Consider the following 23186-nt stretch of genomic DNA (forward strand, 5'->3'; position numbering starts at 1 on the left):
GGTCACAGAGAACGAGAGAGAGAAAGAGAAAAAACACCCCCTGTGCACACATGCGCGTACAAGAAGGTCATACGTGTTGATCAGCACGCCCCATTATGGTGTGAGGAGGGGGAGACACGCACGCATCACTGTGATCCTCACGATACGAGACGATGTAGCGCAAACGGATTGTCATTACCCTACAGCGTTGCTGGCTTGTCTTGCTCAGCCATCACCGCCACCATCACCCCCTCCACCCGCAGAGTGCAGAGGCTCCTCTCGAAGGAAAACGAAAAGGAAGGCAATCGCAACTTCCCATGGGCAAGGCGAAGGCCGGTGTAGCGCACTCGCTCGATAAGCCGAGTCGCAAAGAGCCGAACACAACCGCGAGAAAAGGCGCACTTCACACAACGATGGAAGACCACCAGCGCCTCACAGCCGACAGTACGCTGCCCATCGAGGGAGACGTTGGAGAGGATCCGCTTGCGGGCGCAGGTCGAAGATTTCCATCCACGTTGTTCGCGTGAAGAAGCGCCGCCACATCATCCTCACGTCGCGACAACGGCAAGAAGCCGTAACGGTAAAGAGTATAGGCTACACTGTAGCACTTGACGTAGGAGACGGTGAGCTCCTCATCCTCCTCGATGTCGTCTATGGCGCGCACCACCACCTGAAAGGATGGAGATGCGCTGACGGACGTGTCCCTAGCCAAGTCACCCTGATAAGGACTTGTGTTCACTTCTAACGTACTGCCAGTCCCTCCTCCCGTCCTCTCTATTCGCTCCACAGTGTACGTCACATTCGGTACGCCACCGGGCGGATGGCTCAACATGTCCAACAGCGGCACAACAGTGGGGATTGCTGTGGGATCCACCTCATTCACGCGTAGCCGGTCCTCGTCAATGGCACGCAAAGCGTGTTGGTAAAAGGCGTATTTTCCCTTCATCATCGCCTTTCCAAACGCGTCCAGCTCCTCGCCCTCGTCGTTCTCGTCGTGCACACGCTCGAAGGCGGCTCGGTTGACGCGGAGGTGCGGCAGCACCTTTTGGCGAGACAAGACGACACGAAGAGCCCACAACATGTCTTCCAACGACGGAGGCGGCTTCCCTCCTATGAAAGTGGCAGAGGCGCCAACGCCTGTCACTTTTGCATCGGCGCATCCCACACTCGTGTGACTGACGCCTTGAGATCCTCTGCCCTTCGTGTCGATGGGGGCAGTGGTGTGGATACCCTCCTTGTCCATGCAAAGAATCGGCACAGATGAGCAACGCACAGTAGCAGTGGCTGCCCCGGCGAGCTCTGCGCCAAGTCCTTGCTCTGCCGCTGATTCGTACGCTGCCCACCAGACCGCGTGCAGCTCCCGCATGTAATGTTGAAACCGCTTGATGTGGTCGCCGTACTCCATATGGGTCGTCGGATCCAGCACGCCAAGATGCAACTCCTTGATAGCCTCGTCGTCAAAGAGCTCTGCAGAGCTTAACAGCCGTAGATACGGGAAGAGCGGACTCGCCTCGCCGTCTGCCTTCTCACACGCAAGCAGCAGCGCTGTGCAGACCTGATCGAGGAAGAGAGGGTGCGGAATTGGGTCGAAGGAGGACCGCCGCGCCGAGATAACTTGCTTGATGGTGTTGTACGATGGTAGTCCGACTCGCTGCTGCGCAGCCGTGGAGTACCTCGCCAGCGTCTCGCTGTTCAGGGTAAGCCACGCTGCGCAGCTCGGGGCCTCGCTCTGGGCAGCCAAGAAGAGGGGAATCGTGAGCATCACATCCCCCCGCCTGAACGCCCTTTTCGCATACACACCGCGGGCCGTGGTGAAGCGCAGGTCCAGCAGCACGTTTGCCTCCAGCTGCTCTCGCAGAGCCGAGTCCACGGGCAGCACACTGCTGCATAGCCAACGCACAAACGGAGCAGTGACATTTTCGCCAAGCACACCCTGTGCGTCCCGTGAGATCCACGACTCCTCCACCAGGCGCACCTTGCCCAGTGCCGGTGAGGTCAGGCTCGAGGCCCACATCGGCAACTTCGGCTTCGGTGTGTTGTTGGGCACCTCGTTGCCATAGAAGTCGCGGCTAGCACGCTGGCTCGGATCGCTGACAAACGAGAACTTGCCCGCACGCTTTTCGACGAGCGCACGCTGGGGTACAGGCGGGAGGTCGGCTCCGGGGTGCACCACAGGCAGCTCCTCAGAGTCGCGAGGATCTCGCCTACTCACAGCCGCCTCCGCACTCCCCCGCTCGTCATGCGTAAATGAGATGCGAGTGGAGCGCCGTCGAGACCGCTGCGGCTGAGACCGGCGATGCCCTCCGTCTGCGTGACGGCCGGTACGCTGCCACTCCGCCTGAAACATAAAGTCGCGGTGCGACGAGTGGTCCGCCCGCCCACGAGCCGCCACCTCCTCGCTAAGGGCAGACGCTACGTTGCCGCTGTGATTTGTCGCAAGACGAGAGGACAGAGAGGTAGCGCCGGCGCCGGGAACGGCTTCGCTCACAACTTCGCTGCCGTGTTTTTCCGGCACGCCGGTGGGTTGGCTTTTGTTGGCAAGACGGCGCAGCGCAAGACACACCCCGCACGAGTCCCCCAGCGCCAACTGAGAGAAGTGTCGCATGACTGCAAGCAGTACTTTGCAGTAAACGACTAAGATAGGGAGGACAAAGATAAAACGGAGGTCGGGGAGGTTCGGGCATGCAAGAGGCATGAGAGCAAAGTCACAGAGAGAAGCTATGGCGCGCACGGCTCCCTCAGCTAGAGTGCCTTCGCATACAACGATGACGGCGTTTTTTCTTCTCTACTTTTACATGCGCCTTGACATCAGGGAACGCCTCAGCGTGCGGCACATCAGGGCCCTGCACCCCACTCTCTCTGTGGGGAAGCCCAGGCAGCCCCCCATCCCTGCCAGTGCCGAGCCACTGCTGGCGATGGCAGGGCCAAGCATGCACAATGTAGCGAGGCCAGAGAAGTGCGCCGCTGCTGATGCCGGCGGGCAGGTCCTGGATGGCGCTGCGTCGGGGCAGCCTGCGACAGTGAGCACGTCTGGGCCATCCATGTGATGGTCAGACTGTCAGCGCCACTCGAGCACATTCCACTCAGGCCTCACCGACCATGGGTGAGGAGCTCTGTCCACCCCTCCTCTCCCCAAGAGACGCGCCACGCGGCGACCGGCATGATTGGAGCGGCGGCGGGGAAATCTGCAAGACGGGTGGCTAAGTGGAATCTGAGAAAGGAGCCCTGTGCAGATGACGGAGGCGGTATTGCTGTAAGGCGTCTCCACCGCTTCGTCGAAGCAGGTGATGGCTTTTGACAGGTCCTTTGTGAGATGACATTGAGCTCACCATCAGTGGCAAAGACCGGACACGGTGAGATGCGAAACGCTTCTGCACCCGTAGCAGTTCAGGTGCACACTGTGAAAGTAGCACGGCGCCGGGCAATACTTCAGCAATCGCAGATGCAGCGCAGTGTCTCACTGGTTCGATTCCGGTATAACCGCCACAACTCGTTCTCGTTCAGTGAGTGTGCTTTACCCACCACGCGTGTGACAACTTGAACGCACACACGCACAACTTCCGCTACACACGGGTGAGCATACGCGGAGAAAACAAAACACACACACGCCGCAATGACGGTCTTCACACCACCGATCGCGTCGCTGAGCTCTACAGTGGAAACCAACTCCGCAGAGGAGGTGAACCGTACAAAATTGAAAGGAAGGAGGGCATCCCTTCACGCACCTCACTTGGATTTTTTCACTGTGCCCCTCCTCTCATCACGCCCTCTGAGGATGGCGGCCGCCTTCTTTTTGGCGCGGCTGCGGGGTGGTTGTGTGAGATGGGCTGGCGCTGCACCGGCGCGCGTCGCGGTCATGCCAACGCTCGCAGACGCCCACTACGCATCGCGCCGACGATTCAACAGGCCCTGGCGCACTCTTTCCTGGAGCCGCAGACGCACGGCGGGGCCCCGCCTGACGCGTGCTCCATGCTGCTGATATGCGAGTACTGCGCACGCGCTACCGGCGATGGCTGGCGTGGTGCACCACATTCAGGCAGGGGGCATCGAGGAGCCAGGGGAGCGCGAGTGGTTGGCGCGAAGGGCTCGAGGACATGCATGCGGATCGGCGCCACCGTGGATCTGTGCAGGGCACGCGGCACCTCTCCCGCCAGCCTACCGGCCCGACGGGGTGCCGATGCCGGATGCACGACGAGGGCCGCGCGGACCGCTCCATCGCGTCGTCCAGACTCCCGTGTGACGGGCCCCCACGCCACATTGCGGGGTGCCGTGGCCTGCAGCGACTGAGGGCGGTGCATGGCGCGCCGGCGGGGTGCGGGGTGTCGGAGGCCCTAGCGTAGTCCGCGCGGGCCAGGGCATGCAGCGAACCTGGTTCGTTTTGGCGGCTGTCGCGCAGCAGGCGTGTGCGCGGGAGGGTCGGGGATCGCCCGGCAGACGCGTGTCCCGGCTGGACGGCCGATGGCATGGTCCCGACGGCCCGGGCAGAGCCGCATGCACACGGAGGCGGATGGGCGGTGACTGTGTGCGCATACGGCTGCTGGCGTGTTCATGGCTGCTCAGTGTGTCGAAAATAAATTACTGCAAGAAATCGTTCCTCGAATGCCTCCAAGCGAGGACCATAATTAGGGAAGACAAGCTCAGCGTATGCACATACAAGCACGTCCTCGTGATGACGAGAAGTAATCGAGTGCCCCCCGTGTTGGCCGCTGTCTGGTCGTTGTCACGTGTAGTGCCCACACGGGGGACTTAAGTTATAGACCCGTCTGTGCACACCGTCTGAGGAACGCTGGTTGTGTTGGGCAGCGCAGTGAGGCACTCCTTCTCTGGAACTTGACGGTGAAACGCATAAGGCACACACTGAGGCAAAGAAGGGCACGACATAGTGGGCTCACACGACTGCCTGCCCGTCGGGTTCACGAAAGATCTGCCAGCGTGTGTGTTTCCTCTGCAATACACCGCCTCTGGGGTGCAGAGTGCCGCATGCTTTGCTGGGAAAGCGCGACGAACAGAAGACGAAGAGGCGCGTCTCTCAGCGTGAGATTAAACGGCCTAGCTGAACGCAGAAGTTGGGAACGCCAAAATGCACGCCGTGTGTGGCGAGTCCCTATGTCACCCACCGGTCACTTCACCGGTCCCCGCACCCGCGGCACCTACTCAGAAGAGGTACTCCGCAGCCAAGTCCTCCATGGTGCCGTCGGCGTGGCGCACCCTCAAATGACCCCAGCTGTTCAGCGAAACAGCCGTCAGTTCCTCCGGATCGCGGCCACCCGGCAGTCGCTTGTGCAGCTTCAACGACTTGTCCATCACCTTGTCGAAGCTCTCAATCACCGACTCGCGTGTCTGTTCCGGCGACGTGCAGATGTCGAAGAAGTGGTGCCAGATGGCCTTCGCGAGATCCTGCGGGGTGCACGACTTCACGCCGAACTCCTCCGCAATGGCATTGACCATCGTTGCCTCTCGCCCTGCATCCGTCACCTGCGGTGTCACGGCGACGTTCACGCCAATTCCAATGATAAAGTAATCCCCGTCGGCTTCGATCAGGCTGCCGCCGATCTTTTTGTGCTTGTAGATGATGTCATTCGGCCACTTGGTCGACACAGCCTTGGACGCCTCCGCAGCGAGCGATGCCTTTGCCGACGCCTCGTCCAGGTGAAGCACCTCCAGCACAGCGCGGCGGCACGCAAGACCGCAGATGAGCGGCAGCACAGGCACCAGCTCTTCCTTAAAGCATGGCGGTTGGCCTTGCTGAGGTACACCCAAGGTCATGTAGAGGTTTCCCTTCGGCGAGGTCCAGGTGCGACCGCATGTGCCGCGACCAGCTGTCTGCACAGCCGCGACGAGGGCAAATGGTTGCCCGCCAGCCGTCATCTTCATGGTGCGGGCCACATCCATGGTGGAGCCCACTTCCTCGAGAAACTGTATGTTGGGAGGGAAGTTGGCGGGCATGGTCGAAGTTGGAGTGGGCGTGTGACTTTGCTTGGCTTCGCTGCTGTCAATGGAGTGTGATGCACGTTAGTTTTGTTTGGCTTCTTCGTTGCTCGTTGATTGGGGAAGCAACACCTGTAGCTGTGCGATGGTAGATGCGCGGGTAATTGGAGCACAGATGCGTGATAATTCGTGGGCGTACGTCTGTCGTGTTAGGCGGTCAAGACAGTGCGGTGAGGAAATCGGTACGTGATCACACCGCAGAGCGAGAGGAAGAGAGAGAAGAAAAACAAGCGAGGAAGGGAGTTGCTCGGCAATAGAGAGAGGGCAGCGTGTGTAGGAGGACAAATGAGGGAGGGTACAGCAAAGGAGAGGATTGATTTCGAGTGGGTGTGACGCAGTGTACAGACTTGTCAGAGCTCATCGCCCCAGAAAAGGTCAATGATTCGTTCCGTTGCTGATGCGAGTGATGATGGCAGTGATAGTGACGCGCTGCTGAGGGGTTGGATGTGAATGACGTCAACGAAGAAATGAGAGAGCCACGTCGAGTGTACTGTGGCGACAAACGGCGTCTCCCTTTTGTTGGTGTTGGCTGTTTTTCTGCGTAAGGCGCGCGCCCATCACCGCCCCGCACATATACGAAGACGTGCACAAAAGACATCAGCACGCAACAGACAGGGGTCGTGCTGAGCAATGAGGAGCGCAGAAGAAACCGAAAGGAAAAAAGAGGGGAAGAAGGAGCAGCTCTGAGTGCTTTTCTAGAGAATTCTTTGTTGGTGGAGTATGTCGTTGAAGAGAGAGGGGAGAACCAATGAAGCAATGCACACACACACACACACACACACCTCCCTCACCCGCACACACATGCACGCACACTTTACTGAGCTTATCGATGCCAAGAAGCACACATTACCTCTGCGCCCACCACACAGCACGGATCTGCTGCCGCTTCTGACGCCTGCTTTAGAAGATACGATGCAGGAGAATCGACAACATCAAAGGACAGAAAAAAGAGAAAGTCGCCGCACATGGCGTCTCCTGATCGACGCGAAAGTTAGAGTAATGAGCAAAAATGCCACACGTAAATCTGCTTCCCGTCGTGCAAGACCCCTGGGAGCTCAACTACAGGCCAAAACAACACACCCCAACCCCCTCCCCCTCCCGCGACGACACACCTACACCTCAGTAGCGTCTGGGTGCCTTCTTTCGAGAACTCGAGCCTAGAATGCTCGTCCCGTGTGATGACCCACCCCTCACCCCTGTCGCAGCAGCACCGCCGCCAAATACCGGAGAGCTGCTAAGCGGTTGCGAGAACGCCGGCGGCGCCGCTCCAAAGGCGCTGCGAGACGGGCCGCTTTCACCTGCCGGACTGCTGCCAAACACGGGCGCCGGCCCTCTTGCAGGCGCCGCCCCAAATGCCTCGCCACCAAAGGCACCAGCAGCGCCGCCACCGCCGGAACCGAAGACGGAGTTGCTGGCGTTGTTGTTGATGTTCATGCTAGCCCCAAATGGTGTGGACGCTGCACTGCCACTCACCGGATTGCTGCCCACACCTCCGCCGCTGCCTCCGACCATGGAGCTGGAACCACCTGCGCCGGCGGCGCTGCTAGGCCCAGAGAACGCGTTGGGGGATGCGGCCTTCGGATCTGCCGCTGCACCAAAGGCATTGGTGTTGGTGTTGGTGTTGGTGTTGAAACCGCCCCCGCCGAATGGGGCACTGACGGGCGGTTTCGGCTGATTTACGTTCGCGCCCAGAGCACCAGCCGTGTCCCGTGTGGCAGTGGTCGGTGCGCCACCAAAGCTGAAACTGCTCGACGACGCGCCGTTTGAGGATCCTCCGAAGGCCGGGGCAGCACAAGCAGGAGTCAGTGCGCCGCTGCCCCCACCGCCGAACGGGCCACCAAACGGGGTGGGTCCTGAAGTCGTGGAGGAGAACGGGAAAGCACCTGTGGAAGGAAAAGCGCTGCTGCCAAAAGCACCAGTGCCGCCACCGCTGGTGTTGCTGCCACTGTTGCCAGCAGTGTTAAGTCCGAAGGCAGGGGCAGTTCCGCTGCTTGAAGGGCCGGATGTCGGTACGGTTGATGACACCGAAGAGGCACCAACCGCGCTGGTGAATGCGACGGGCGGCGCACTCGGCTCATGGGCTTGGGTTGTGCCGAAGGAAAAGGATGCTGCGGGTGTCATTTGTACGCCTGTTGATAGTGTGGTGGATGCAGGGAAAGCGACACCACCGAAACCGCGACCGCTGCTGCTGCGGCGGCTGCCACTATGGCCTCCACTGCTGGCCGGTGCTCGCGCGCTCGGGTTACTCAGGTCGAACGAAGAAGTGGCGGTCGCCGGTGCCGATGCTGCAGAAGCGCCTCCGTTCGCTGGCGGTGGCGCCTGCTGGGACATCGGTGCGCAGCCAAACGGTGACGGCGTAGGGCCCGACGAATCGCTGGTCGCAGGCATAAATGGATTTCCGCCTGCTGTCATGGAAACGGCCGTCACACCAGCGGTGTTGAACGAAAAAGGCGATGGGCGTGGCGTAGCAGGGGATGCAGTGGCCACTCCAAATCCGTTCGTCGTCGCACTGGTCCCTTGCGCCGGCGGTGCCGCGGCCTTTGTTTGAAACGAAAAACCGATGGATGTAGTGCCAGAGGGCGCTGGCGCACCAGCACCCTGCGACGCGCCTGCCACACTGCCGCCAAACACAGACGGCTTGACCTCCCCGGCACTCAGAGCTGCATTTGCAGCTGCAGGAAAAGTGCGGCCCACACCACCAAACGTGCCCATGCTGGTTGAGGTTGCCGGATTGTCGGATGCGGCCTCCTGTAGCTTCGTAGCGGCGACTGCACTTCTGTTCAAGGAGCCCTCAAAGGAGAACGGATTACTCGATTTGCTCGCATCGACTGACTGGGCCGCAAACGGGCTTTCAAGCGCCACCGCCTTTGTGGATGTCGACTTAGTCAAAGCGGCGGCGTCGTCGGCCGTTGGGTTAGGCGCTCCGGTAGCGGTTGGGGCGGACTCTGCCGTCTTTGCATCAAACGAGCTCGCGCCAAACCCGTTACGCGTAGTCGTCGAGATACCCGAGCCCAATCCTGCCCCGACGGTTGCTGCCGTAGGAAATGGGGGAGACGAAGAGGACGCATTACCAGAAGGTACCGCCGCCGAGAAGCTGGACAAGCCACCAAAAGCGCCACCACTAGGCTTGAACGCCGATGGCGAAGAAGACGGCTGCGCTGACGGCACCGAAGAGGGGGAGGTCAAGGAAGGGGAGGGAGGGGCAACAACAGACGGTGGCGGCGGACGGGACAGTACACCCTCCAGTCGGCCCTCCAGCTTGGCCAAGTCTGCGCGGCACGCAACGATGCTATCGCGGCACGATTTGAACTCTTCGGCGTTTGACGTCTTCAATGCTCTTAGTTCCTGTTCCAGTCGAGACACCTCTGCTGCCCGCGCAACCATTGTCTCCGACATCTTGCTATAAATCGAGTCGTATTTCTCGCCCACATTGACGTTCACTTCCTCCAGCTTCGCCGTCAGCTCCGTCACCTGCGACTGAAAGCGGGCATCCATGTCATCGAGGCGGCTTGTCAGCATAGCAATCAGCTGCTGTTGCTGCCGCTCCATGTTCTGAGCCTCGCTAAACTCGCGGCTGAGCTGATCTCGGTTCGCCTCCAGCCGACGGCGCGGCCCACCACGACGCTGTAGCTCGGCGTCGTCAGCATTGGTGCCAAGAGTGGAGGTCTCAGAGTTCGCGCTGTCCTCCCCTTTAATCACAGTGACACGGCTTTCGGATAAATGTGGGCGACGAGGTCGTGCCACCAAGGCTCGACGCTGTGCTTCGGGATCCTCCTGTGGCTCATACGGCAGCTCTCGTAGTCGCCGTCGGCTGCACACACCGATTGGCGCAACGACAGAGTTCGGCCACGACGAAAGGTCAGAAAAGTCGCTGCCATTGTCGTCACAGGCACGCTTAGGCCATCGCTGAAGAGGTGCACGCGGTCGGATACCGATAACAAAGGCGTCGGTGGGGACAGGGGCCTGATAACCCAAAAAATCCTCCAAGTCGATGGAAAGCTGACTGCGCGACATGAGGTCTCTGCTCCTCGTGTCTCTCGTCTACAAGGGTGTCTGGGTAAGGTGGGAAGAGAAGTGTCGATCTCACTAGCTGCTCAGCGTTGATGAAGGGATCGGTGCAGAAAAGCGCGAGCGAGAAAAGTATGCGTGCCAAGTGAAATTAGTTGTGCTCCCCATGAACGATGCGAGGCAAAGCCAGCGCAGTAACAGGACGCCGTGAGGGAAAAAAGATAGCGGTGCGTCCGACACGTTGTACTCCTAAAAATAACTCAGCCCACTGCCGGGAGAGAAATGAGCGGAGCGAGGTGCAGAGGAGAGGAGGAGAGAAGGAGAGGCTGTGTAGTACTGCGTGAGTGGTGCGACGAGGAACGCAATGCATTCCAGGACGAGGAGAAGTGGAGAATTAGTCAATTTCGACGCGTTCGCTCCCACTGCTGGGTAAATAAATGCGCGCAAAATATGGGCAGTCAACACAGAGCCTTTTTTTCCTTTGCCCACCTTTCGCTGGAGTGTGTTTGTCTGCCAGGCACGCATCAGGAACACCCCTCGACGTAAGCGAGGCCGCCTCCCTCGCAAGCACATCAGCCGCGAGCACCCCACGCAAGACGGCAGTGGTGAGCAAGTGGCCTCGCTTCCCTTCGTTGCCGAGCCGCGAGCACACAAAAGCACGGCGCGTATGGGGGGAAAGCGAATTTGTTGGCCGTAATGCATACGCCGCTGGCGCTTTTTGGGGGGGCCTCTCTTGTGACTTCACTTTTCCTGTCGATCGTTGCTTAAGAGCAAGGAAGAGGGACAACACCAGCGAGCACACACACACACACACAGACGTGCCCCACCCCTCCCCTCGCTGCTCAGTGCGCGAAAACGCAACAGTGAGCAGCGAGGGGAGGGGTAGAAGGGGAGAAGAGGGGGGAAGTCGAGGGGGGTGAAGGAGAAGAGAGCGCCTAAAAGCCCCCTCAGCCTTTGCTTGTGTGTTTGGCCATCACTGCAGCCCAAACAACAGGAGGATGGCGGTGGCAAACATCACGGGACTGCGAAGAAAAGGTCGGGCCTTGTCGGTCTCCGAGAGACTTCCCCGCGTCACTTTGTTCTGTGCGCGGTGGCAGTGCGAGAAATCGCGCGCGCGCGCACGAGGGGAGGAGGAAGGGGGAGGCTGGGAGGTGAGGGAGAACGCAAAAAGCAAAGCGAAGGCACAAACCAAAGCCGACAAGTGAGAGAGTGAGAGACATGAACGCCCATCGCAACAATGAAGCACAGAAAATATAGAAGAATTAAAAAGGAGTCCGCTGACCAACTTTGGCGCAGCAGAGTTTGGCATGTGCCGTCTGACAGCCGTCCTTCAGCCACAGTTTCTCACGATTTTGCACGGCATGGAAGATGACGCCAGGCAGAGACTTAGCGAGAGGGTTCGAGCGACCACACACGAGACCTGGGCTTTACAGGAGAGGTAGACACCGTAGCTGTATGAAGAACTCTAGAGGTCCTTGATGGGAATAAGAAGAAGGTAGAACGAATTCACAGAAAATAGTTGGAAGGAAAGGGAAGTGGTCGGCCTGACTGCAATGCTGCCTCTAACGTTGACATGGACGTCAGCCCATGTCCTCTCCTTCTGGAGTCTAAGGGAGAGTGTGAGAGAGAGAGAGAGAGAGAGGCGCAGAGATCGTCTCCAGTGACTGTCGACACGCAGACATGATAAGTCTAAACACAAGAGAACACACGAGTAAACGAGGCAAAATAATAATAGTAAGGAAACAGTAGTGATACGGTGTATTGCTCGACACTCTTCGACCAGGAGAGAGGAGAGAGGAAAGAGTAACGAGCAAGAGAGCAGAGGTTCCGGCAGCCGCACCAGCGAGCTACACATACGCTAGCGCCTACACGAGCACACACACACACACACGATAAGCTACAGAAGTGCAGGTAGAAAAACAAAAAGAAACCGCGCCTCTTCTGCTCGTGGGTAAAGACAAGCAATGCCATGATGATGCACTGGTGTGATGAGCGCGAATCAAGTGCAAGGTGGGAGTGGTTTGCTTGCAGTGCAACAGATGGGCGCAAAGGTGATTGAAGACGCGAGGGAACAAGTCGCGAAAAGAATAAGTGGAGAGTCACAACGAGTGGTGCGGTGGTATGGCAGCAACACGTCGGTGCGTGGGCTCTGCAAGGCAGTATCAGTAAATGACGGCTTTTTAGGTAATTGGGCTACGTGCCCTCATCCAACCAGCCTTGTGGTTGATTTGTGTGCACCGCCAGTAAAACACCTCCTAAGAAGTACGTGGGGTACTTCGGCTTGGCTGTCTGTGCTCATTGCTCATGCCCCTTCGCAGATCACTGGTCGACAGTCCAGTCGTCTCCCACCGCGCTCGGACTGTTCACAGTGGCAGTGATAAGCCAAGTCATGCATGCGGCTAACAGGACGATTATAGCATCTTGGGTAACGCAAAAGGCCGGAAAACCGAGGTGAGCGAGCAGCGATACGACAAGAGAAAACACAAGGTGGATGTGCTGCTACACCACAGCAGGCAGTGCCTCTTGAGTTGGGTAGTCGAAAAGAATCGATTTTCCCGCTACACAGATCAGATAGAGGCGGCGGCGGCGGCCTCGCATTAGCTCCGCTAGGGTCTCTGAGCGACAGGCTCCATGAACAGCGGCTGAGGTGCTCGGTGCAACGCGGGGCGGGAGCCGTGACACGAGAGCGGTGCGTAGAGAGCCGCCCGTAATGGCGGCTCCAATGGATTCGTTCGCGTAGCGTAGTACATCTCACGTTTTCTCAGCCGACCATGTGGAGATGCAGTTAAGACCACCTCCCTCACAGGAGGCAATGAGCCCGCCAGCACATGCGCGCAACTTAATATCATCACTCCGCTTCCCAGAGAGAGTCGTATGAAGAATGTCCTCCTCAACAACAGTGTTGTACGTCGCCATACATGCCTCATGGACATCAAGCCGCAGCACCTGAGCAAAAGAGACAGGCACGCCATGCAGAGGCTTGCCAGATGTGCTCGATGCCATCGTAAACCACATACAAAGCGTACGACTCATTCCGCCTCCAACGGTACCTCCTTTCGAGTCAGCTGAGGTTTGAGATCGCGGTCCGTTGCAAAGCACAGGCGCGAGCCTGTCAGCAGGGAAACGCAAGCGACCGTCTTTGCCAGAAGCAGTGGCGGTGTCACTAATAAGGCCCCCCTTGTTGCTGGGATTCAGCTGTGCCTCGCCAACGCTGCCAACCTGCGGCACCTCGGCCACAAGTCAGTTGCGCGGCGGCGGCTTCATCGTTGCGGCAAGAACGTCCGTCAGTGTGGTCGCCAAATCCTTCACACTCAGTCCTCAGACGTACACTTTCGCGCAATAGCGCACGGCGGCTTGTCTGTTGATGTACTGTTCATCTTTAGCGTGCAGGTCCGGGTCGTAACTTGGCGGCAGTGACGCTGGCAGCAAGAAGTGGAATGGGTAAACACAGTAGTCGGCTGGGTGGCGAAGGAAGACGCCTTCGGCAGCCGCCACCTGCGGCACTACAGGGAGTGGTAGAATCGCTCCATGACAGGGAAAAGCGCGGTCCTTTCGGTGCAGCGCAAAGTGCTGGATGCATCGTCGTCCACTCTCATCGGGGTTGTTGCTCTTGGCAGCGTCCTTGTTAGCTTTGCTGCTTTGGTTCCTCTGGGCCTCCTCGCGCTGATGCTGTTAATCCGGGGACGGCGACCCTATCGCCTCCCCGAGAATCGGCGTCGTCTGCGTGAGCAGCAGGCCGCCAGCGTGGCCATCTCTCGGTATCGCATGTCCCTATCAGTGAATGCCAGACTGAACGTTGCAGGTCTTGGACTGCTTCGTCTGGTTCACGAGCGCGTGCACTACTGGCCTCACGCCACTCCTCTGGCAATACACTTGTACGTCTAAGACAGAATTGCGGCGTCCGGGACAGACGTGTGGCTGCACGAAATCACAGGCGCCGTGGTGCTGAAGGGCGAGAGCGAATCAAGCTATTCACCAGCGAAGCTGCAGTGATAGCCCTGCTGAGTAAGCGACAATGCACGCATGGATTCATGAAATGGCGGCAGCGAAGTGAGAAAAACGTCCCTCTCAAAGCTGGCGTATTCTCCTCTGGTCTGGAGAGAAAGACAGACGCTCAGCGGTATCGCAACACGAAGAGAGACAGTACAGGAAAGCGATAATGGAGAAGAAAGAGAAGCGCAAGTGCAGAAGAGGGGGGTGACAGCGGGGGGCAGCTGCTTTCACAGGCGGTGATATTCGCAGCAAATGTCCATTGCGTCTCTCTTCCTCACATGGGGGCGACTCTCCTCAAAGGAGAACGAGGCTACTTTTCTCAGCCTGTCCACGCCATCATACAATATGAGTTCAACTGTACTCTACACACAGGCTGCCACTGGGGCTCATGGCGTTCTGTGCAACGGCGCTAGAGAGGCTTTACAGTACTGTGCCAGTCCAGTCATCGGCACAAGACCTCTGTCACATCTACTGCCCATCCCCATGGGACTCGCAGGCTGCCACCTGCTGCATCTCTCCGGGGGTGGCTCAGGCTCCCCACACCAGTGGGCAGTGGAGCAATGGGGGCACTACATCCAAGTCACGCAGACAGTCTGACCATCACATGGATGGCCCAGACGTGCTCACTGTCGCAGGCTGCCCCGACGCAGCGCCATCCAGGACCTGCCCGCCGGCATCAGCAGCGGCGCACTTCTCTGACCTCGCTACATTGTGCATGCTTGGCCCTGCCACCGCCAGCAGTGGCTCGGCACTGGCAGGGATGGGGGGCTGCCTGGGCTTCCCCACAGAAAATGGGGTGCAGGGCCCTGATGTGCCGCGCGTTAAGATGACCCTTCGTCATCGTGAGGAGGGGAAGGAGGGGTATACGCCGATAGAGAAAAGAGGAAACAAGGCGGAGCCGCGCACCCAGCCTCAGCCACGGTGGGAGCTGCTGAAGTGCAGCGAAGAGGAAAAACACCGGCAGACAGCGGAGTCCCTCGCCGTGCCGCCGTCTCCGCGTACGTGGGTGCGTGCGCTTTGCTCCAACAGAGGAGATACGCATCCCTCTCTCCTTTCCTCTCCGTCTCTGCGAAGCTCACCTGAAGTACGCAGAAGCCGAACATCACAAAGTGAAAACCCCAGAGCATTCAAACCGCTGAAGAAAGGGGCAGTAAGTTAAAGAGACGGATAAGGGAGTAGCCTGCGCACATGGGTAGTGTTCTCAGCTTGGCGAGGCCGAGGCGAGGAGAGCTGCTTCACTGCTCCGGAGATCATAGAGAGAGAGAGGGCGTCCCAGTGACGGCCACACACACACACACACACGCAAGTTAAGTCTGAAGTAGAGCGCAAAGACGATTTTTTCCTCCTCAACGCACGTAAATAAGCCCGTTCCTGACAAGAGAGAGGAGACTTTCCTTCCCGCATCAGCACCGATGATACCACACGGTTGCGGTTTGCTCGGATGGATTGACGACGACGTAACAGTAGTTCAAGTTGCTTGGGTGCACGCCATCGCTTCGGGGAAACAACGTCATCCCTGGTGCGGCCGTGACTTCGTAAATAGAAGCGTCCACAACAGCTTTATACCGAGCCAAGGTGTTGGCTGGCGCCTCCAACGCCACCTCATCGTCCATTTTCTCTTGTTCAGCCACTTCCACAACGCGAAGCGACTTGACAAGGCAGCGATACAACTCTCGCGCCGCATCCAAGTACACGGCTGCGTCATCTTCAAACTGATTCAGCGGCCCGCTACCAGCGATCAGCCGCCAGACAGTGTGATAGAGAAACTCCTCGCGTGATTCTTTGCTGAACGCACCACGCAATTGCCCAAGTGGAAGTTTGGCCCCACTCATCAACCCCCACGTGTCATCATCATCGGCGTCGGCGTCGTCCCAGTCGCCCTCGCTGGAGAGATCACCGCACTCTCCTCTGACTTGCGCGGCTGGACGGGAGTGAGCTCGCAGAAATAGCGCTCGCAGCTCATCACTGATAACCTCGCCATGAGGAAGAAGCTCCTCTGCGCGCTTCACTGTAGGTAGAAGGTATACAGACTGATTGGCGTCCCGCACAGCTGCGCCGCTCGTGTCGTGCAGAACCTGCCGCACCACCTTCGCATCGACGAGGCCTTGGCGCAGTGGCTCAAGGGTTGTCCAGCGACACGTCAGAGGACGGAACTGGAGCTTGTTCTCCCCGACATGGAGCTGCGCATGGTGAGCGTCATCGCTCACGAGATCGGCCTTCACGCACGGGGATGCAAACAAGCAGCGCAGAAAGCCCGCAGCGACTCCATGATGAAAGCGAAGTGCGGCAGCAGCGACAGGCCCCGCCGTTGCGTTTGCAGTTCGAGACGAGGATGGCGGGGTTACAGGGTGTGCGGTTAACGTTCCCTCCGTGGAAGAAGTCGCCTCGCTGATGCAGCTGTACCGGTAAGTATGCAGGTTCCACTCCACTGGGTGAAGGAGGCCCCACTTTGTGAAGAGGCTCTTGTACGGCTCTCTATCAATGCAAAAGGCGAACGCCGACCCATGAGTAGGGGGCAATGAGGGCGCGGCAGCTTCAAAGAGAAACATGATGGGACTAAGGCGACGGAGGGCACGAGAGACGCTGTCGTTCTCCTCGCTGCGCGTTGCTGCAGTGATGGGGGTAGACTGACGTGAGAGCCACAGCGGTCAGCGCAGAAGAGCGGAGGGCAATGGCGGATAGGAAGAGAGAGAAAGAGAGAAAGAGGGATGAAAAAAACCCGCTGCGACCATTGAGAATGCTGACACCTTGGCGGGAGTCTACAACACAAGACGCAGAGAGCACATGATCGCCTTTGCACTCTTCACCAGGCCAGAGGTCCACCTCCACATGCAGCGGCGCCCACATACCTTCGTGGTTCCTCAGCATGAACCCACATAAAGCGAAACGGTACGTGGTGGCGATACACGGCGACACTGACTTGGAGAGGCCCGCGCTTCGCTCCACCACCTTCGCTTTGAAAGCTACGCTCAAAGCGAAATGGCACAGATCGGCGAGCCCATTACAACACTTCACCCACAGTGCTGAGGACAACACGGAGGCCCGGCTACACGAGAAGAACACAATCAGCAGCCTTTGGCTGGCACACGAGCCAGCAACGTGATTTTATGCAATAGCGCTCTCTTCTCTTCATGGGTGGCCCATTCTGCAAAACCCCCCACCACCACCACACTGGCTCAAGACTGCCGTTCACCCGCCTGATCTAGTCACGATGCCAGCGCGCCGTTGCGCAGACCAGCAAACTCGTCCTTGCGTGCATTCGGGACCGACGTACACCTTAAGTGAGGCTTCCATCCTACATGTACGTCTTCTTTTCGAGGAGGCGCTTCAGCAGATACAGCTGTAAGCTGAGCATGATCAAGAATGCCAGCACCTGAAAGAAGGACCACCATAGCACCTGCGTATTCGCGTTCTCTACGGTCAGGCGGTGGTCCCGCTGTTGGTTTCGGATCGATATCTGCAACGTCTTCAGGTGCTGCATCGAGCCCGACAGCGCCCGTATCTTCTGCTCAATCGGGTCCAGCTTCGATGAGTCGATCGCATAGTCCGCAGGCAGTGAGGTGCGAATGTCAAAGTTCACATTCTTGGACGTAAAGAGCGTGTTCGAGTTGTCGAAGCTAAAGACAATGATGCGAGTCTTGTCAGATGCTGGTATGGAGAAGGCGCCGTGGGGGAGATCCTTCCACCGCATCAGCTCCTCACCCGTTCCACGATCCTTGATCGAGACCGGGAAGAGGTACTCGGGGTGCAGGGCAAACTGAAAGTGAAGCTCTCTCCTGGCGCCGAGGGCTTCGGTGATCATAAAGTTCTCGCCAGCGCGAATTGCCACGACGAGGGCTGCCGACGGCGTCGCTGCGAGGCAGGCGAAAAGCGCTAGTGCGACGAGCAGCGGAAACGCGTCACCGTGACGCCGCAGCAGAACAGTGGCGGTAGCGGGTCTCATCGGCGAGGAAAAAGAAAAGAAGGGCGCCGCAACGTATGGCGGAAACAAAAAATGAAAGCGATAACCGTACAGCGGCCACAACCAGCCAATGCGGAGAATAAAAAAAAAAACCGGGCGTTCTCCGTGCGAGGCGAAAGAGGGTGAAGGAGAGAAGAGTTTTACGCAATGCACGTAAGTCGCAAGGCACGCGGCACCAGTGGAGCTGCGGATGGCACGCAAAGGGTGATAGCACATGTGTGGATACCAAACACGCAAACACAGCGTAAGGAGAGAAGCGAAAGGCGGACACAAAACGAGCAGGAAGGACTGAGGATGAGAGGTGCGCGCGTGAGCGTGTGAGAGATAGGGGAGCCTCCGCAGAGGAGAAGCAGTAGTACGTGCAACCAGGGCGTAGCTTGACAACCAAAAACACCCAGCCGCCTAACAGTGCTAATTAAGACTCGCTCTTCTTTGCTTTCACCATTCATACACGGTACTTCACTAAGGTGTACTTACAACGGAGCCGTCTGCACTCTTGCGGTGATTCATAGCTGCGCCCCTGCTCTGCACGTGACGTGTATATGACGATCAACGGTAGTATGCAAAGCGGCTGAGGAGCTTCACACATGTGACGCTCACCGCCCCTCTTTACATGGGCGTCGGGGGGGGGGGGGGGAAACGAACAAAAGAGATGGGTGTGCAGTGTGCAGCGGTAGCGATAAGAGAGGAAAGAACGTCACAGCTGGTCGAGACACGAGTCCAGCAGAAGGAGCGACGATAGCGAAAGCCAAGAAAGCGGTGGTTTGTTTCGCTATGTAGGCATGGACCCTACCACCCTCACCAGCCTCCCACTCCGTAGCAGTGGAGTGAGGCAACGCTGCCCATCTCACTAGAGCGTCTACGCACAGCATCCACAACGCGACGCCGCGCTACCCACATGCTTCTGCTGAAAGAATAAAAACAGAGAAAGAGGTCGCTCTCCCTCGACACAATGCTCCAAAACGAGCGTTCTTAAAGACTGTGGCGCTTCTCCAACAAACTCTGCAACAGCCACAGCTGGCTTCCCGCCGCAACAGCGAAACCCACGACCTGCATGATGGACCACCAGAGCACTCGCTCCTTCGTAGCTTCGACGGTGGTGCGGTGTTCCTTCTGCTTGTAGCGCAGTGCCTTCTGCAGTGTGCGAAGACCTTGCATCTTGCCGTAGAGTTCCTGAACCTTACTTTCAATTGGGTCAACCTTGTCAGCTCGCACACTATAGCTCGGGTCGAGAGTGATGTGAATCTCGAAGTTCAAAGTCACGCCTCTCATAGTCGACTGCGAGTTGTCGAACTCAAAGACAAGGTTGCGTTTCTTGTTCGTCGATGGAAGATTGAAGAGCCCCTGGGCGTTGTCCTTCCATTCTTTCAGCAGATCTCCGGTGTCACTGCACAGAACGCGGACGGGAAAAGTAAAGTAATGGTCCATCTGGAATGAGAACATCAAAGTGTGCTCGGATGGCACGACATCGGTGACGGTGAAAAACTCAGCCTCCCGGACATTGACAACAATCGCAGACGAAGGAACAGCGACAGTGGCTATCAGAGCCGCCAGTAGCAGCGCTACCAACGACTTCGACAGCAACGCGCGATGCCCCTTCGTCTGTTTTGCTGTGTCCTGAGAAGTTGAAAACATTGATCTCAGGAGACGTGAAAGGAGATGTACAGGTGGAGCAGACTCGCCTGCCTGGTGCGCCAACGTGTATGTGCACGTGGTTGACCTACCGTAATGGATCAATGAAATTTAAAAATGATGCTTTCAGCCGGAGCTCAGAGAGACGGAGGTATACGCAAAGCCCAAGCGGGGACGAAGAAAAGGGAGGCAGCAAGTGGAAAACATGAGCCAATGTCCGCTGTACCGCTGAACTGGCAACGGCACTGCCGGCTCCGCGAATAGTACGGGGAGTCAGAGATGCGTTTCATCCGCCATGAGCAACAGCAGCACTGCGCACACCCTCACCCAGTCCCAAAGCGGACCTCTTCTCGGTGCCGGCAACACAGCGTGGTATGCGAGTCTCTCACCTCTTTGCTGCTCTTGAGGTGCAGCCAGCGAACCCCTTGAAAGAGGGCCAACGCATCACGCACACGAGGAGGTGGTCCACACTACACGGCCAGCGCGGCGAGCGTCGTGACCCTTTTGAGAAGTCGGTGCGTGCAACATCACTCATTTTCTTTTTCTGACGGTGTGCCCTGCACCACAGGGAGTCGTCAATGTGGCGTGCGTCATTCGCTCGCTTGCATCGCAGCACAACGCGTGAGGAACGGACGTTAGAGGGGGGGAGGAGCGTTGGGGGTGTTGCTCGACTGGCCAAAGATGGAGAGCGCGAATGAAGTCGGTAGGGCTGTGGAGGAGAGAGAAAGGGCCACAGTACAGCTACAAAGGAGGACCGGCATTTACAGTAGCCGCAGAGTGGGTCAGCTGGCACCTGCCGTCAGCCACGCCACGAGCTTCAAAGCGAACGGGGGGAGGGAGGGGGAGGGGAGGGGGCAATCGCCTTCTGTTTGTCGGCTGCTTTCCTTCGTGGGGGATCCCTGAAGTCGTTGAAGGAGAACAGCGGGTGAGAAGGTAAGTTGCAAAGTGAAAAAGTGAACAACAGAGAAAAGGGGGGAAAAACATAGGGCTGTGCATGGACAGAGCTGTGCCGCATCCGCGCCCCCACCACTGCGAGCTGCGAGAAAGGAAGAGAGAGAGAGGGACACAGGCAGACGCCCACACAAGCACGTGGAGCGACAGGCATCGGGAAAAAAGGGGGGGATAAACGAAGAGAAGCGAAATCCACCGATCACAGATAATCGCCCATCAGCAAACTCGGAAAAAATATATATACGAAGGCAAATGCAAAAACGAGAGAGAGACGCGCTCCATTCCAATCGCTGGTCTCTCACCGCCTCGCACTGATGCATCCCACAAACTTCACCAACCGTGAACAGTAAGCAGAAAAAGGAGCGGGAGAGGCAGGCGAGGACGCGCAATTCGCTGCTCCCATTCCATTTCTTTCCCCTTCAAGTAGCACCACGTAGACGGTCAGCACCACCCATCAGGTGTCCCCGCCGCTCAACCACCTCGCGCCAAAGAAAGCGAGCCGGCAAGCAGCACTGCAAATTCTCTCCCGATAGAGAGAGAGAGAGAGAGAGAGAGAGACAGAGAGAGAGACAGAGAGAGGTCGATCAGCGTTTATTTATTCACTGCATTAGCAACTCGTGGATAATACCGTAGTGCACTTTCACGCCGACCTTCATCGCTTCCTCGTCGACGTCAAACCTCGCGTTGTGGTTCGGCGCAGTGCACCCCTTCTCAGCATTGTAGCATCCGATGCCCACGTAGTTCGAAGGTACCAGCTTCGCAAACTCGCTGAAGTCTTCTGAGGCAGACATGCAATCTGGAAGAACCACAATCTGGTCCTTCGACGGCAATACCTGGGCAAGCACTCGCATCCCCACATCGTACGCGCTATCTGCGTTCACCGTCACATCGTAGCCAGGAAATCGTTTGAAGCTGCACGTCGCACCGTACGAGCCGCAGATGCCGTGAAGCACCTCGGCGATGGCTTTATTGGCATCCTCTCGCACCTGGCTGTCCGTGCAGCGCAGCGTCCCCTTCAGAGTAACCTTATCGGAGATTACATTGTAGGTGTCACAGCTCGAGTTTATCGCGGAGATCGTCAGGACTGGGCACTTGCACGGCGGCATGCGGCGAGAGACCACCTGCTGAAGGGCAGTCACAGCAAGGCACGCAATCGGGATGGGGTCGATGGAACGCTCCGGCAGCGAGGCATGACCCCCACGACCAATGATCTCTGCGTGCAGTGTGTCAGAGCTGCGGAGGATCGCACCTTTGCGCACCAAAACAGTGCCAGTGGGGCCCTCTTCAAGCGGGAGTATGTGCTGACCAAACGCCATCGTCACTCCCTCCATGCACCCCTTCTCGATCATCATTTTGGCGCCACCCGGCGGCACCTCCTCCGCCGGCTGAAACAGCAGGCGCACGGTGCCCTTGATCTTCTCCGCATCCTCGAGCAGCAGCTTCGTCGCGCCGAGCAGCACCGCAGCGTGCGCGTCGTGGCCACACGCGTGCATCACGCCCTTCTTCTTCGATGCAAAGGGCACATCCGTCAGCTCCTCCACAGGCAGCGCGTCGATGTCCGCCCGCAGCGCGACAATCGCACCCTCACCAGCGCCGCCCTTCAGGTCCGAAACGATGCAATTACCTTCAGGCTGGCTGATGTGCAGCCATTTACCCCCCGCATCCATCTTCTGCAGTTCGCACATAATGTAAGCCGCAGTCGGCTGCTCCTCGTACGAGAGGTCCGGGTTAGCGTGGAGGTAGCGGCGCCAGGCCACCACCTGGTCGTAAATCTGCTCCACACGGTGGTCGAGCTGCTCGCGGTCGATGGCAGGCATGGTCGCAAGGGAAAGACGATGAGGGAGTGGTCTGCGTGTCTCACTGTATTCGATATATATATGTGTACTGAAGTGCGGGGGGGGGGAGGGGTTGAGAAAGCGGAAGAAGGCGTCACAACAGTGGCGGAAACTGGCAAAGCATAAGTGGTGCAATACGGTCAACGCTGGAGAGCAGGCAGGCACACGAGGGAGAACGTGCGGGACTCTCCTGGGTGCCCTTTTTAGCCTTTGGTTGGTGTTCCGTGTAGGGATAACCCAGATCAATGAAAATAAATTATAAAAGGAAAAGAGAGTGCGCGCGTGCCGAACGAATAGAAAGGCGAAGCGATGCGGGGGTACACTTCGGCAGAAATGAAGAGGAAAATAACTTGATGAAGCCACTCGTCTTCGTAAAGAAGCACACGGGAGTGAGAGTGCGAGTAAGTGCGAAAAAGAGAGAGAGATGAATTAATTTGCTGAGGATGGCGGCGGCTACACACACACACACACACGTACAAAGAAATGACAAGAGAGGGAGAGAAAACGACACGGAGTGAAAGTCTGAAAACATACAGAGAAGAGGGAAGCAGCAGCAGCAGCAGCAGAGAATCCGCACACTGGCGGAATGAGAGGCGGGGGTCTGGGGCAGCTGAAGAGGCCCAAGACTACTTTCAAATAGGCCGAAAGTGTGCATATTTGTGAATCAGTCGCAGACAGAGCAGCTCTACCGCCGACGGTCCCCCGCTCAAGCAAAACTGAAGGGCTGCTCACTTCCTTCCGCAATACCGAAGAGGCCAAGCCAACGCGGCAAAGCTGGAGGTGGACCTTTTCTCGTGTGGAACTTTTCGATGGCGTATGATGACGCGTTTCCGGCTGCA

The 23186-nt window shown here is 58.0% G+C and overlaps 7 protein-coding genes across 7 annotated transcripts, besides 3 other annotated features; all 7 read right to left on the reverse strand.

Moving 5' to 3' along the window:
• Positions 1-382: 382 nt before the first annotated feature.
• Positions 383-2674, reverse strand: LPMP_310980 (hypothetical protein; the record flags this gene model as incomplete). Its single annotated transcript, XM_010703184.1, has 1 exon — positions 383-2674. One exon carries the CDS (start codon positions 2672-2674, stop codon positions 383-385), a length of 2292 nt encoding a protein of 763 aa, XP_010701486.1.
• Positions 2675-2779: 105 nt separating this feature from the next.
• Positions 2780-3283: a repeat region.
• Positions 3284-3760: 477 nt separating this feature from the next.
• Positions 3761-4525: a repeat region.
• A 608-nt stretch (positions 4526-5133) lies between these two features.
• On the reverse strand, positions 5134-5925 carry LPMP_310990 (biotin/lipoate protein ligase-like protein; the record flags this gene model as incomplete). The annotated part of the gene is made up of 1 exon (XM_010703185.1): positions 5134-5925. One exon carries the CDS (start codon positions 5923-5925, stop codon positions 5134-5136), a length of 792 nt encoding a protein of 263 aa, XP_010701487.1.
• A 1161-nt stretch (positions 5926-7086) lies between these two features.
• LPMP_311000 (hypothetical protein) lies at positions 7087-9981 on the reverse strand (the record flags this gene model as incomplete). Its single annotated transcript, XM_010703186.1, has 1 exon — positions 7087-9981. The coding sequence occupies one exon, from the start codon at positions 9979-9981 to the stop codon at positions 7087-7089; it is 2895 nt and encodes a 964-aa protein (XP_010701488.1).
• Positions 9982-14282: 4301 nt separating this feature from the next.
• Positions 14283-14797: a repeat region.
• Positions 14798-15371: 574 nt separating this feature from the next.
• LPMP_311010 (hypothetical protein) lies at positions 15372-16517 on the reverse strand (the record flags this gene model as incomplete). Its single annotated transcript, XM_010703187.1, has 1 exon — positions 15372-16517. One exon carries the CDS (start codon positions 16515-16517, stop codon positions 15372-15374), a length of 1146 nt encoding a protein of 381 aa, XP_010701489.1.
• Positions 16518-17263: 746 nt separating this feature from the next.
• On the reverse strand, positions 17264-17911 carry LPMP_311020 (hypothetical protein; the record flags this gene model as incomplete). The annotated part of the gene is made up of 1 exon (XM_010703188.1): positions 17264-17911. One exon carries the CDS (start codon positions 17909-17911, stop codon positions 17264-17266), a length of 648 nt encoding a protein of 215 aa, XP_010701490.1.
• A 990-nt stretch (positions 17912-18901) lies between these two features.
• LPMP_311030 (hypothetical protein) lies at positions 18902-19372 on the reverse strand (the record flags this gene model as incomplete). Its single annotated transcript, XM_010703189.1, has 1 exon — positions 18902-19372. The coding sequence occupies one exon, from the start codon at positions 19370-19372 to the stop codon at positions 18902-18904; it is 471 nt and encodes a 156-aa protein (XP_010701491.1).
• A 1739-nt stretch (positions 19373-21111) lies between these two features.
• On the reverse strand, positions 21112-22329 carry LPMP_311040 (N-acyl-L-amino acid amidohydrolase, putative; the record flags this gene model as incomplete). The annotated part of the gene is made up of 1 exon (XM_010703190.1): positions 21112-22329. One exon carries the CDS (start codon positions 22327-22329, stop codon positions 21112-21114), a length of 1218 nt encoding a protein of 405 aa, XP_010701492.1.
• Positions 22330-23186: the final 857 nt, after the last annotated feature.

The sequence above is a fragment of the Leishmania panamensis genome (genome assembly GCF_000755165.1).
Source record: "Leishmania panamensis strain MHOM/PA/94/PSC-1 chromosome 31 sequence".
NCBI lineage: Eukaryota > Euglenozoa > Kinetoplastea > Trypanosomatida > Trypanosomatidae > Leishmania > Leishmania panamensis.